Source organism: Sceloporus occidentalis, unplaced genomic scaffold (assembly GCF_023333645.1).
Source record: "Sceloporus occidentalis isolate IW3139 unplaced genomic scaffold, rSceOcc1.0.p SCAF_61, whole genome shotgun sequence".
NCBI lineage: Eukaryota > Metazoa > Chordata > Lepidosauria > Squamata > Phrynosomatidae > Sceloporus > Sceloporus occidentalis.
Window position 1 is genome coordinate 4,850,240 of NW_028317041.1, and position 13,721 is coordinate 4,863,960.

A 13,721-nucleotide genomic window follows, 5' to 3' on the forward strand; every position below is an offset into this window, starting at 1 on the left:
TTTCAGATGACTAAATCTGTAATAAAAAGGAAGGTAAGAGTGGTGGCACAGTGTAACAGCGTCACTCCTCTTTGTGGATGAATTTTATCACTAGATATGGATAAGGTGGATTTGAGTCATCCTCCAACAGGCTTGGAATCTGAGTTCCATACCCTTCTCACCCCGGATGCGATCCAATTTTTGGTTGAACTTACATGTGCATTTAATGAAGATGTTGATAAGGTGAGTTGTTTTTAAACCTATGCTATACTTGTTTTTTTGAGGTAGATCCTTCCATTTCCATTATATGACGTAACAAATTGACTTACAGAAACCACATTTGAGGAGGGCCCTGCTGAAACAAGCTTACGATCTAGAGTCCCTGATGTTATCATGCATTGTTCACTTAAGTCCTAGCCAACTCAATAAGTGTCCGCTGCAAAAAAAAGCTTGTCTGACCCTGTATAGTGCATAATTAAAACACTTCATATAATCTCACACACCAGTTTTATCCTCATTATAAACCTATCCTCATCTGGACGCTCTTCTTTCTTCCTGACATCTGCCTTCTCTCCTGCTCTCCCTACTCTGTTCTATACATTCTTCCTACCATTGTCTCTTTTATCGGCTAAAAAATGTACATTGTGTTATCACAATTGAAGAATGGTGTGTGTATGAGTGTGTATGTGTGTTTAAAACAGTGTAAAGCTTTATTATTGGAATTTTCCGCTTTGGTATCAACAGTTCTTGTATTTTACAAAGCAGCAGTGTAATGTAGGGTAGGTTTTTTTAAAGTATAATTAATGATGAGATATTAATCACATAGCATAAGCATTGTATTTAGGTCTTCACGTCATAACATGTAAATGCAAAATGAATTGACTTCCAAGAAATATGATTTTATAATAGTTAATATTTAATATTTATAGATTTTGTGGCATCGCATTTCTCGGAAAGTTCAACTTGATCTGACCAATAATTATCCTGATTTTGCTCTGGAGAATTCCCGCATTAGAAGTGATTTACGCTGGAAAGTGTCCCCTGTTCCAAGAAGGCTGGAGAAAAGGCACGTGGATATTGGGGACACCGCACCGTGCAAAACCGAACGCTTCCACAAAGCTTTGCTGTCTTCTGCACAAGGCGTTCAGGTACTCTGAAAAGAAGATGTTTTTCCTCAACTATTGAAAGTTAAAACAAAGACAAGAGTTGTGTGATAAATCTTCTCTTCCAACCATTGTATCTGCATTGGGTTAAAGAATTAAAGGGACAGTTTGCTCTGCCTGTCAGCACCACTACTTTGTGAGTACTTTAATATGCATTCTTTAATGGGTATTGAAGAAAGCTACATCTCTACAGCTGCCCTCTTCCTACATAGTCCAAAATTTGTGCCACTGTTTGACTGCCAATCAGTGGCATATATAAGTGTTTAATTATATTTAAGCCCTTAGCTTTCACCTAATGTGTTCACCAAGCCTGATCGGAAGGAAAAGTTAAATAAGAGCCACAAAGCCACAGCACCCCAACTTGTGTAGGTCATACAAAAGGGTGTCCATAACCTTCTGCTCATGTTCTGTCATGTTGATAACCTTTGGCTTGCGGTGCGGTATAATGGAAATATAAATTAGACATGAGGCACTCTAGTGAAATCTTGCCTCCGCTATCTTTTAAGATAAAATTATCTTAAAAGATCTTAACCTGCTTTGTTTGGAATAAGGATGCAAAAAGGATAGAAACATACAGGTATGCAAAAAGGTTAAACACATTACAGAAAGGAAGACATGTATTTAAAAAGAGCATAGATGCTGGGAGCATAAATACCATTCTAAAACTAGGAGAATGGAAGGCTTAGAAGGTGGTAGATATGTGGAATGGGATTCTGGTTGGGGTGGTAGAGGGCAATGTATTGTGGAAAATAAACATGCATGTAGTGCCGAAAATAAACATGCATGTAGTGCCAAACATAGGGTTTATAGGGCTATAGGCAAGAGATGTTTCAGGCATTCTCCCCCTACATAAGATATCCTCAACATAAGACAAGGACCACATAATGCTTGAGGTCTTAGAGTAGGTAAAAAACAGACAGACTTCAGTTGAGTGTTTCGTATCTGCTTTAAAATTCTGTGTCTCCGGCTTATAAAATACTGACGATGTGGTATAGGACTCCGGTGGCTCTCAGCAGGATGGGACTGGGGGGTGATCCGACGTGCTGGAGGTGTGGGGTGGAGAGGGGTACCTACCTACATGTCTGGTGGAGTTGTGGTCGCCTTCAGCCCTTTTGGGCTGGTGTGTTCCGTTGCTTGGAGGAGGTCTCGGGGGAACCGGTCCCGCTGTCCCCGGGATTGGGTCTTCTTCTTCATTCGGGGAGATCTTTGGGTCAAATGAAACGCTCGGTCATCCGCCATCTTCTCAATGCGGCCCGTAGTCTTATCCCACTTTATTGGCGGCGCGCCGAGGTCCCTACTTTGCGTCAGTGGGTGTCCCTGGTGGAGGAGATACGGGGCATGGAAGAACTGGTCCACCTGGCCACCGATAGGATGGAGACTTACACCGGGACATGGGCATGCTGGCTGTCCTTCCAATCCTCACCTGTTTTGGCCTCATTGCTTCGGCAATAGATTCTTCGCTAGCTGCTTACCCTTTTCCTTCCTTCCTGCCTGCCTATTCTCTGATGCTTCCCTACGCCTCTCTTGTCCCCTCCTTCACCGATCCCCCCTCCCCCCTTACCAATCCCCCCCCTTTTTTTTTTTTTTTCTTTTCTTTTCTCCTTCCTCGCCCGTCTATGTTCTCCTCCTTTCTGTCTTGTGTGTTACATGTTTGTCTTGGTCTGTCTGTCCCCCCCCTATACCTTTTTTTTTTTTTTCTCTCGCGATGTCCGGGGCGTGCAGCGACTTCAATTTTGTGTTTACTTTTATGGGCTCGCCACTGCACATTGCTCCACAACTCCTGTTTCTTGTCTCAGAGGAGAGGTGCGGTCCTTGCAAGGCCCCTCTGTATGATCACCTCTAGTCCTCAAGCCCCTACCTGCTTAGGGGACAATGTCTTTTCTGATATCGCCCTGTTTACATTTTGTTTTTTATATTGCTCTTGATGTTTATTGTACTTTATTCTAAAAAACGTAATAAACTTTAATTTACCTAAAATTCTGTGTCTCAAGAAAATGGGCTGAAGAATCCAATGTATTGTAGTTCGCCATTCTCTCATGAAGTGTCACACAGGTACAAGAAAGTTGAGCCAAAGTAATACAGAATAACTAATTATATGCCTTTTTCCATTTAGGTAGATTTTGATGATGGTAATTGTCCAACTTTCTTCAATCAGATCAAAGGAATATTTAATATATACCAGGTTGTGTACGACAAGGTTCCAGGTAAGTTATTTAGCTATAGGGTTGATGTCTGTCCCACGCAACATTTAACTTAATCTTATACAAACCGATAATAAAAACACAGAAAAACACTCCAAATTACACCTTAGAGGATCTTAGCCCTATTCTGGATTGTTTTATTTTCTAGTAATCATTGCCCCTTCATACACCATCAAAACGCTACACAATTGTACAAGGCAACAGATAATACTAAAATTCTAACATTTTAGGATAGTACTTCTGTGTTGTCGCATTATACATACTTGCAGTATGGACAAAAGTATTGGGACAACTGACCATTACACCAACAGGGACTTTGATTATAAGTGTACCACTATATGGACAAAAGTATTGGGACACACCTCTTAATTATAAAAATCAGGGTTTGGGACCCTTACTTCCAGTGAAGGAAAGTCTTAATGCTTCAGCATACCAAGACATTTTGGCCAATGTTATCTTCAAACTGTTGGAGCAGTTTGCAGAAGGCCATTTTCTATTCCAGCATGACTATGCCCAGTGCACAAATCAAGGTCCATAAAGACATGATTGGATGAGTTTGATGTGGAAGAACTTGACTGAGCCCCACAAAGCCCTGACCTCAACCCCATTGAATACCTTTGGGATGAACTGGAATGGAGATAGCGAGCCAGACCTTCTCATCCAACATCGGTGCCTGACCTCACAAATACTCTACTGGATGAATGAGCAAAAATTCCCACAGAAACTCTCCAAAATCTTGTAGAAAGCCTTCTCAGAAGAGTAGAAGCTGTTATAACTGCAAAGGAGGAACCAACTACATTATATTAATGTCTATGTATTTAGAATGAGATATTATAAAAGCCCACGTTGGTGTAATGTCAGGTGTCCCAATACTTTTGTCCATAAAGTGTACATGACCTTAATATCAGTAATATTATTTATTGCTAGTTAATGGTTATACTAATGTCTATATGTATATATTATCTCTCAGGCATACCCCCAATTTCCAAAGCTCCTGTATTAATGCTTAGACCAAGGGCATGGAACATGGTTGAGCACAACATGCTGGTAATGTATTCATTGCCCCTTGCTAATATGAAATAATCTGTTTCTAATAGAACTGTAAACAAAGAGTAAGGGAGTCATTAAAATATAATATTAATTCCAAAAGTAAGATTTAAAGCCAAAAAGAAAACATAGAACAACATACTATTCATTGGATGAACTAAAGCAGGTCTTTTATCAGATTCTACATTTTGCTTGTGTATACACTAAATAAACTTATACAAATTAAAATAAACTATATAACTATTAAAAACCCACCTCATGTGGATACCATGTGGGAAATTAGCTTTTCTTTCTTTTGTCTGGATCTACTTGTTTATTCCTCCCCATTCAGTTATCTTTCCATTATTGTTACTTTTCAGACAGACTGTGTAAAAGTTGGTCAAAAAAGGGAAATAACATGAAGACAGAAATCAGGTGGATAATACTACCCCACCAGTCTGAGACACAAATCTTCCACAATGTTTACTATTCAAGTAAACAACAACCAACACTAATTCCACTGATTGCCAACAAAAACAAAAGTCATTCTTGTGTTTGAATTTAGTTAAAAGCTGTTGTTTAAATTGGTTATATGTCATTTTAGAATTCTTGTGGTCTTCCAGGAGCTGCCTTTTGGTAAATGAAACATCTTTACCATCTTACATTTGCCGACAGGTAAATGGCAGGGAAATCCCAGGCCCCTTGTTTGATTACGGTTTGCTGATGTTCCATACTGGAAGAAGACTATATGAAAGTGAAAGTGGCCCTTTCTTCTATTTATCTAAGGTATTTCTCTAGCCAACATTAATGACATTAAAGATAATTACCATCTTCTGGCCTTCATTTGTCATCGAGGCTCCAGTACTCGATATTTAAGACAGGGTGGTAGTGGTGGTGGGGGGGGTTGATTAAGGGATATGTAGTGGTCTACTGAGATGTGATCTGGGAGATTTGTGTCAGGTCTAAATTGGACAGTGCAAAAATTGTGAAATATTTTTCAAGCAATGCTGTAAGTGTTAAAGTATAAAGAATGTATTATTATGTTAAAGGATGTTTTTGTACAGCTCTGAAAGTCTTTACATACTCTATCACACTCAAAGAGATGCAGGGGTGGATCAAGACCCTGGGACAACATTGTTACAAAGGGCCCTCTTCACAATATATATATATATATATATAAATATATACATATATATATATTGTACCTTCCAACATTCAGGACACCTGTGATGGGAGTGCGGGTAGAAGTAGTGAGGAGGTGTGATCAGGCACAGAGGAGCACAATAACACCCAGACCTCTGGTCTATCATATTCAGGGAGCCACCTTGGAGCGCGCAGTGGAGGTCTACACTGCAACAACACAGCTACCCAATATTTATATGGGTAAATGTGGAATAAAATATGTTATCTGCACAATCCAATTCATAAACCAATTTTCTGCTCTTTCTCATACTCATACAAGAGGGATTGTGGGGCAGGAAAGAGAGAGAGGAATTTAGGTTGCAAGGTCTAATTAGACAGGGACATTTTGCATTTATGTTTTATTTTCCTTACATTGTTCATGTACAAAAGGTAGAGCTTAGCGGGACAGCAGGATAGAGTGGCAGAATATGGACTGTCCTGCGCAAAACAGGACAGTTGGGAAGCATATATATTATGGCATATATTTCTACTTGTACCCAGGTGAGCACACAGCAACTTTGCAGAAAACATGACTGTATTCTGTATTCTCTGCCTTCAGAATAAACCTTTGTGACTAGTACGTGACTAGCAGGCATCTGAGGGATAATCAAGTAATACAATGGCCATTCTGTTTTAGAAAACTTTGTCTCATTTTTGGAACTTACTTTTGTGTTAATTTCCTTTAGGTGGAGAGTTTTCTAGAGGCCAGACTTTGGAATAAAATATTTGTCTGGACTGAGGAAAAGGTGAGGGTCTATATGACTAGCTTGTTAAGGGATTCATTTGAACAATATGTAAAATGTATGAAAAATGTTTTGCACCTTCTTTTTTATAGTGGCTACATATTTGCCCTCACTCCATTACTCGATAAAAATGTCTCTGGAACCAAAATTACAAATGGCGTCTAGTTGATTGTAGATACGTCATCAGTGGCTTCCTCTCATCTGCTTCTTGAATGGGTTGATCACATCCACAAAGAACCATCATATATGCTGAACTTTAAACAAAACTAGACTTGTGCATTCGTCTTCGGGCGAACATGAAAACGTTGAGAAGACAGCGGCGGTAAAGCGTAGGCAAAGACGAAGACAAACACCACGAAGATCTTCGTGATCGTCTTCGTCTTCGTCTACCAGTCTCTCCCCTTCTAACTTACCTTGGCATCGCGGCAGTTCACGGAAGTGGAAATCCGCAGGTTCACTGTCACAGGTTACAGGGCAGTGCGAATGAGTCTATTGGTCGCCTACAGGGACCTCCTCTGGCATCAACCAATTGGTTGATGCCAGATGAAGACCCTGCAGGTCACCAATAGGCTCACTCGCACGGCCTTTGTAACCCCTGACAGCGAACCTATGGATTCGCTTGCACGGCCCTTTAACCTACGGATTTCCACTCCCGTTATCTAACGCAGCATCGAAGGGGTTAACGGGAGCGGAAATCCGTAGGTTAAAGGGCCGTGCAAGAGACCAATAGGTTCACTCGCACGGCCCCTTAACCCCTTAAGGTGCAACAAGTGCACCAGGAGCCTAAAAGTCTGTACGAGCGACCAACAGAGTCGCTCGTACAGACTTTTAAAACCCCAATGCTGCAACTTACCCTGCAGATGCCACTGGTCTCCCTGTTCTATCAGCTAAATGTCCGTACAAGCGACTTTATTGGTCGTTCGTACGGACATTTAACTGATAGAACAGGGAGACCAATGGCATCTGCCGGACAAGTTACAGCACCAGGAGCCTAAAAGTCTTTTAAAACCCCAATGCTGCAACTTACCCGGCAGATCCCACTGGTCTCCCTGTTCTATCAGTTAATAAATGATAGAACAGGGAGACCAATGGTATCTGCCGGACAAGTTACGGCACCAGGAGTTTAACAGTCTGTACGAGCGACCCTATTGGTCGCCAGCAGGGGGCTCGTCTGCCATCAACCATTGGCAGACGAGCCCCCTTCTGACGACCAATAGAGTTGCTCAGACGAACATTTAAACTCCTGGCGCCAGAGCTGCTGCGGTACGCGTTAACCCCGTATTAACCCCTTAACCGGAAAAAACGAAGAAAAACCGAACACGAAGAATGTCCACGAATATTCGCCCGAAGAGAAGACAGGAACAGGCGAATATTTGCGGAATACGAAGATTTTTTTTCCCCCGAAGACGAGCACGAAGAGGAACACTAAGAGCCCCCTGGTGCCCAAGTCTAAACAAAACAGCTAAAATAAAACAGCTTCATATATGTGCCACTAGAAGAGACATGGTATAAATATTCTATATAAAAATATTGACACCAGTATCTCTTGGACACATAGCTATGATTGTTTTATTTGATTTTGGAATCTGTTATTATTAAGCTATTGGACAAAGCTATTCCTTGGCTCATATGAGGTCTTTCAAAACAAATGTATAGGATCCTATCACCTTATATGTAAAATAAAGTCGGAGGTAGGGTAGCAGCAAGAAATACACGGGGGCAATACCTGCCAAGTGGCCCAGTTGAAAAAAAATGTTTAATATGCACTATTCATGTAAATGCTGCCTATAGTCATGGTTACTTTTGACACTCTTGTGGCTATATGTGGCATTGCAAGCAAAACTAGGGTGACCACATCAGCCATGTTTTCCAGGACACGTATACGTTTTACATATGGATGACCAGCACAGGTAAAGTGCTGCCTTGCAGTATGTGGGATGTATAGACTCATGGAAGGGAACCAATTAGTCAGTTATACGTCATCAATACTGCAGGGCAGCACTTTATCTGGGATGATCAGCAATATGTAAAAAAAACATGGCTGATGTGGTCACCCTAAGCAAAACAGTGTCCCAAAATCAATTACAGCAACCCAGGAGGCAATTGCCCACCGACCCACTTGCCAGCCCTCCCCTGGACACAGTGTACTTCAAAGTTCTCTTTATCTTTTATCACATAGTTACAGCTGCCCATCGGAAGCATTAAGGCAACGGTTCTAATAGAGAGCGTGCTAGCTGCCTTTGAGATGGAGGAAATCCTATATGAATTAAAAGAACACTCAGCGGGACTGAACTGTGGCATATGGGACTACGCTGCCTCCTTTGTTAACAAGTTTGGTGAGGATGTTGGTTATCATATATGAACAAGTTTTGTTGTATTGTTGTTACTTTTTTCATTTATGTTTTTCATTTTGAAAAATATTAGGCCACCGATTGGAATTTTTGTTGCCTGATCGCAGTAAATATGTGAATATGGAAAAACTGTTCCTTAAAAGTTACATGGATTTGTTGGTTCAGACATGCCATCGTAGAGGAGCACTGGCCACCGGAGGGATGGCTGCTCTCTTACTACCAGAGAACAAAGAAAGTGAAGAGTACCAAAGCATAATGGAAGCTGTCACAAGGTGCAAAATATATTTTTACAGCTAACAATCAGTCATAAGCAGGACCGGACAGGGGATGACTAGAAGGCCCTGTCAGCAGCCACCGAATGATGTATGTATCCAGCTGGCAATTTAGCTCATAAGGGAGAAGAAAGAAAAATCTTTCATGACTCCATGGGCAGTTAGAATAAATCCCTGAATCGTCAACCTTTAAATTACTATAGACCGATCTTCCTGAAAAGCAATCCAGTTTATTCTTAAAAGCATCCACACCGATAGGCAGTGAATTCCAGAGCTTTACAGCTCATCCTGAGAAGATCATCCTTCAAGTAAACCAGTATCGGCTGTGATGCCAGCCTCTCCCCGTATTCAGGAAGCAGGAGAATAATGTTTAGTGGTTTTGTAAATGGTAAAAAATAACATGAGACTGTATGTAAAGCTTTTCTACAAATTTAGTAATGCCTTCAAAGTGTATTATAAATATATATAATGCTCTATCTGTGATTTCTAGGTTAAAATTGTTTGAAATCAAGGCAGGAGTGGATGGTTTTATGGTGTATGACATTGACCTGGTTGCACCTATGCAGGAGGTATTACACAGTTTGTTACTGTATTAAGTATGTGCATTTCCTTTTTTATTACATTGTATGAATGCAGGCAAAATTACAGTTTCTACTATATGAGAGAACCATTCTAAATGTTAAAATATTACATTTAATATATTACATTATAAAATATTTTTGAGAACAGAATTTCTGCATAATTACCTCCCAGTCTATTAATTTGTAACTGATCATTATTTACATGTATATGACAAATTACAGCTTTGGCTGATGAATGCTGATTGCTTTATGCCCTTGATTTAGCTTTTTCAGTTGCAAACCAAAGGGCCCAATCAGTTACACGTCATTCCAGATGTTTCCATATCACGGTCTGATCTGCTTGCAATGCCTGCTGTAAGTACAAAACATTCTAGAATAATATGCCAGTATTGCTGTCCCTATGGGCGTATGGGGTCCAAGGGGACTTAACTTTTGCGAGGCCCCTTATTGGTGACAACATCACGTAACATACTGTTAGGTTCCAAAAAAAGGCATAAAGCTCAATAACAATTCTAAGATGTCCTGCACCTTGTGTATTATATATAATAGTACATAGTAGTTAATAAATACCATATTATATTTCAACTTACTTGCCTGCTTGTGGCTTTCCTCCTAATATGAGTGGTGCCACTTGGGCAGCCTGTATGTGTACCTGCCTATGCAGTGTCTTGTGCAACTGGAAAAGGCGGCAATGAAATATATTCTGCCTTTTGCACTATACACTAATAAACACACTCACTCCAACACCATAGACTTACACCTATACACATACTCTCTCCCTCTCTCCTAGGCACCACTCATTTAGGCTCACCCCTGACACTCCACCACTTACATCATAGACTGATACACTCACTCATGCTGACACCATACAATAACATATATCCACTCTAACACTATGCAGTTTCACACTCATAACCTAACAGAATACAGCCATACCTATGCCAATTCCAAACATTAATGCACACACAATAACACCATATATTTTTACACACACTCTTTCTACACTATACACACACATACAGTATATACAGACACTCACTCTCCCACTCTTACAGCTCCCCTTCTATGTCTCTCCCTCAGCTCTTCTCTCCCTGCTCTCCTCCCTCTTACCACACAGGGAGCCTTTATCTCTGTGCGAGCTTCCATGCTTCTTCTTTATATATCTAAAATAATTAATGCTGCAATTTCCACTTGATAGGGAGGCGTCACTTTGTATGGACTGAAGTATAATATTGCTGTTGGTATTCAGTTCATTGAAGCATGGCTCAAAGGTAAGCTGCAGACCACAAAACCGAACATGGGCTCAGATTTAAAGACTCGGAATTTTGTAAAATGCCCTTCTAGGGTTACTAGAATATACATCACTGAGGCTGCAGGCTACAAGGAGGAAGCTGACCTCTACACCAGCCGCAGGTAGCCTGCAGGGAAGTCTTCCATTATGCTAGTAGGCCAGTCAGACTTTGCTGGGCAACACCTTGCAGATGCCACTTAGCAGCATGTCTTGTGTATCCACCCAATATGGCAACACTGTTACTTCTGTCTTATCGTTACTTCCGCAAAGTCTAGGTTCTTTAACGTGACATATTTTTTTTTAGGTGAAGGACACTTCTTCTACTGTGGGAAGGTGGAGGATTCAGCCACTGCAGAAATATCCAGATCCCAGGTATAGTAAGAGTCAGAAATACCCATAAGTGCCTGCGCTGAGCCAATGGCTGTTAATACATCAAGAGAAGTTTGATCGAACCCTGCTGTGCACCTCTGTCTAGTACATGCAAAACCTTCACCACAGTTTTCTATTGGACCACGCCAGATAACAGTGTCTGTAAGACAACCAGTAATCCATATCCCATGAGATGGAACACATCTCATGGGATATTTCATGTGCTTTTCATCAGCTTTTGAAAAGAATTGCCTTTTTAGTCTTTTTTATTTATGTTTGGACTGTTTGCTTTTGCCTGGACTTTTAATTTTGTGAATTATTCTTCCAAGCTAAATTGCTAGAAAATCAATAGCAATCTGTTTTCTCTTGCATCCATGCCCATACATGCCACCTATCATGTAATTGCTCATAGCCATGTGTAATGCATTCTGCGAGACACAGTAAGCTTGTGTATGGGCCGGTGTGTAAGAGCAGTATAGGAACTTTATTATATGTTTGGTGTTATATTAATAACTAATATATCTGTGTAATCAATTCACTGGTGCAAAACCATGTACTTGATTGGTGGGATGAAGGAATGTTTTTGTATTAATAAATTCTACCTATTTAGGAATAGTGCCCTGGAGTGCTTTTTTTGGTAAAAGTTATGCTATGGTGGTCTGCTCAATTTCTTCAACATCACAGTATTCATTTAATAATTTTATGAAGAGTATGCTTTTCAAGACTGTACAAACTCAGTGACATCTTGAGATTTCCCAAGGATATGTTATTGAGCAAAGGCAGGGAGTGTGTGTTTTACAATCTGTAATATAGGCCGCACTTTTTCCCCCCACTTTAAGTCTTTAAAGTGGGGGTGCGGCTTATATTCAGGGTCTAGCGCCCGACGCCCGGGACATGAAGTTCCGGGCAGGCAGCAGGGTTAGGATACAGATCCCCCGCAGCAGTGCAGGGGACCTGCATCCTACTCTCTGATACGCTCAGACAGCCTCCCCTACCAGCACTTCCCAAGGGGGGAGTGCCAGCACGGGAGGTTGTCTAAGCGCATCGTGCAGACGTTCACCGGCAGCAGCGATGCTCGTAGACAGCCTCCGCTGCAGGCACGTCTGCACGATGTGCTTTAACAATCTCCCCCCGTGGGAATTCCCGGCAAAGGAGATTGTTAAAGCACATCGTGCAGACGTGCCGGCAGCGGAGGTTGTTTTTTACGTGCATTGCCGCAGCCGGTGAGCGTCCGCACGATGTGTTTTACCTCTGCCGCCAAGACTTACCAGAGCAGACTCCTGGGTGTCTTGCGGGGCCGGCGGGGGACATCTACGCAATACACGTATCCAACTCAGCGGATGTGCCGGCACCGGAAGTTGTTTACGCGTATTGCGTAGATGTCCCCCGCCGGCCCCGCAAGACATCCAGGAGTCTGCTCTGGTAAGTCGGGGGGGGCAGAGTGGCAGCATATCTCGGGGGGGGGGCACAGAGTGGCAGCATATCTATTAAAAAAAACTTTTTCTTTAAAAAAGCACCAAACTTTTAGGGTGCGGCCTATATACGGGGGTGGCCTATATCCGAGCCAATACGGTATATATTGGAGACATTTCCGAGATTCTAGAAGCTTATAGATATATTGCCTGCGCCTCTGCCGTGCTGATGCACTGTTGTGCGGCAGCATGTGTGGTCTGCCCGAACAGCCTAGGTAGCTTTACATTTACAACGTACATTTGTGGGCCTATAGGTCTGGCAATGGATAAGGCATCAGGTCAAGTTAGAAGATGACAACAGAACAGTTACAAGAAGCCTGGTCCATGATCTGACAAATGAAGTGGTGTTACAGCTAGAAGAGGCATTTGGTGCATCTGAAAGGTGAGGACTCAACAATCACTCTTAACTAATCTTTCCAAAATACTGAAGAAAACAGAACCTGAGAAGTTTCATGAATCTTGACCTGTGCATTTCATTGCAGCCAAGTGTTTTAACACCGTTTTCACACTGTAAACATGGTTGGGTGGCCGCGTACATACATTAGTGCGGGTAAACAGGAGGGGCTGAATTTGTTTATTACAACAAATGTAATCTCCATAGGCCAAATATGAACAAATAAACAGTTTGCTTATTAACAAAAAAGGGGAAAACCCTCCAATGTGAACTACAATGCCCTATTCGTTTATTTTAAATAGCGACTGAAGCATAGAAGTGCTATAATTGTTTTTCATTCTGTTTCTAGGGAGAAACGCAGGCTCCACACAGCAGCTGAAATCTTTTTGGAAATTGTTCAGAAAAGGGATTTTCCCGAATTCATCACAACTTACTTGAATTTGGAGCATATGTTTTTATGTGGCAATTATTAATCCCATCTAGGATAAAACAGGGTATGTGTTTTGGTTCAGTGCTGTAGTTATGCGGGTTGCAAGGATGCCAATATGTCAATATACGTGCTGATTTCTGTCAATGGTACAATTATATCTGAGCCACGATAACCTAGATCTCCTGTTCTTTCTACCCACACAGTAACACGATTAGCGGCAGAGGTTTCCTTTGGAGTACATCCGTTATAGGACAGAGAAAAAAGGGG

At 41.5% G+C, this 13,721-nt stretch overlaps 1 protein-coding gene across 1 annotated transcript; it reads left to right on the plus strand.

The window, feature by feature from the left end:
• The first annotated feature begins 96 nt into the window (after positions 1–96).
• Positions 97–13,497, plus strand: LOC149287438 (ureidoglycolate lyase-like). Its single transcript, XM_089492920.1, has 14 exons — positions 97–222; positions 909–1,127; positions 3,256–3,346; positions 4,314–4,390; positions 5,045–5,155; positions 6,238–6,297; positions 8,474–8,630; positions 8,719–8,917; positions 9,408–9,486; positions 9,763–9,852; positions 10,697–10,769; positions 11,094–11,161; positions 12,885–13,012; positions 13,374–13,497. The coding sequence occupies exons 1-14, from the start codon at positions 97–99 to the stop codon at positions 13,495–13,497; spliced, it is 1,602 nt and encodes a 533-aa protein (XP_089349046.1).
• Positions 13,498–13,721: the final 224 nt, after the last annotated feature.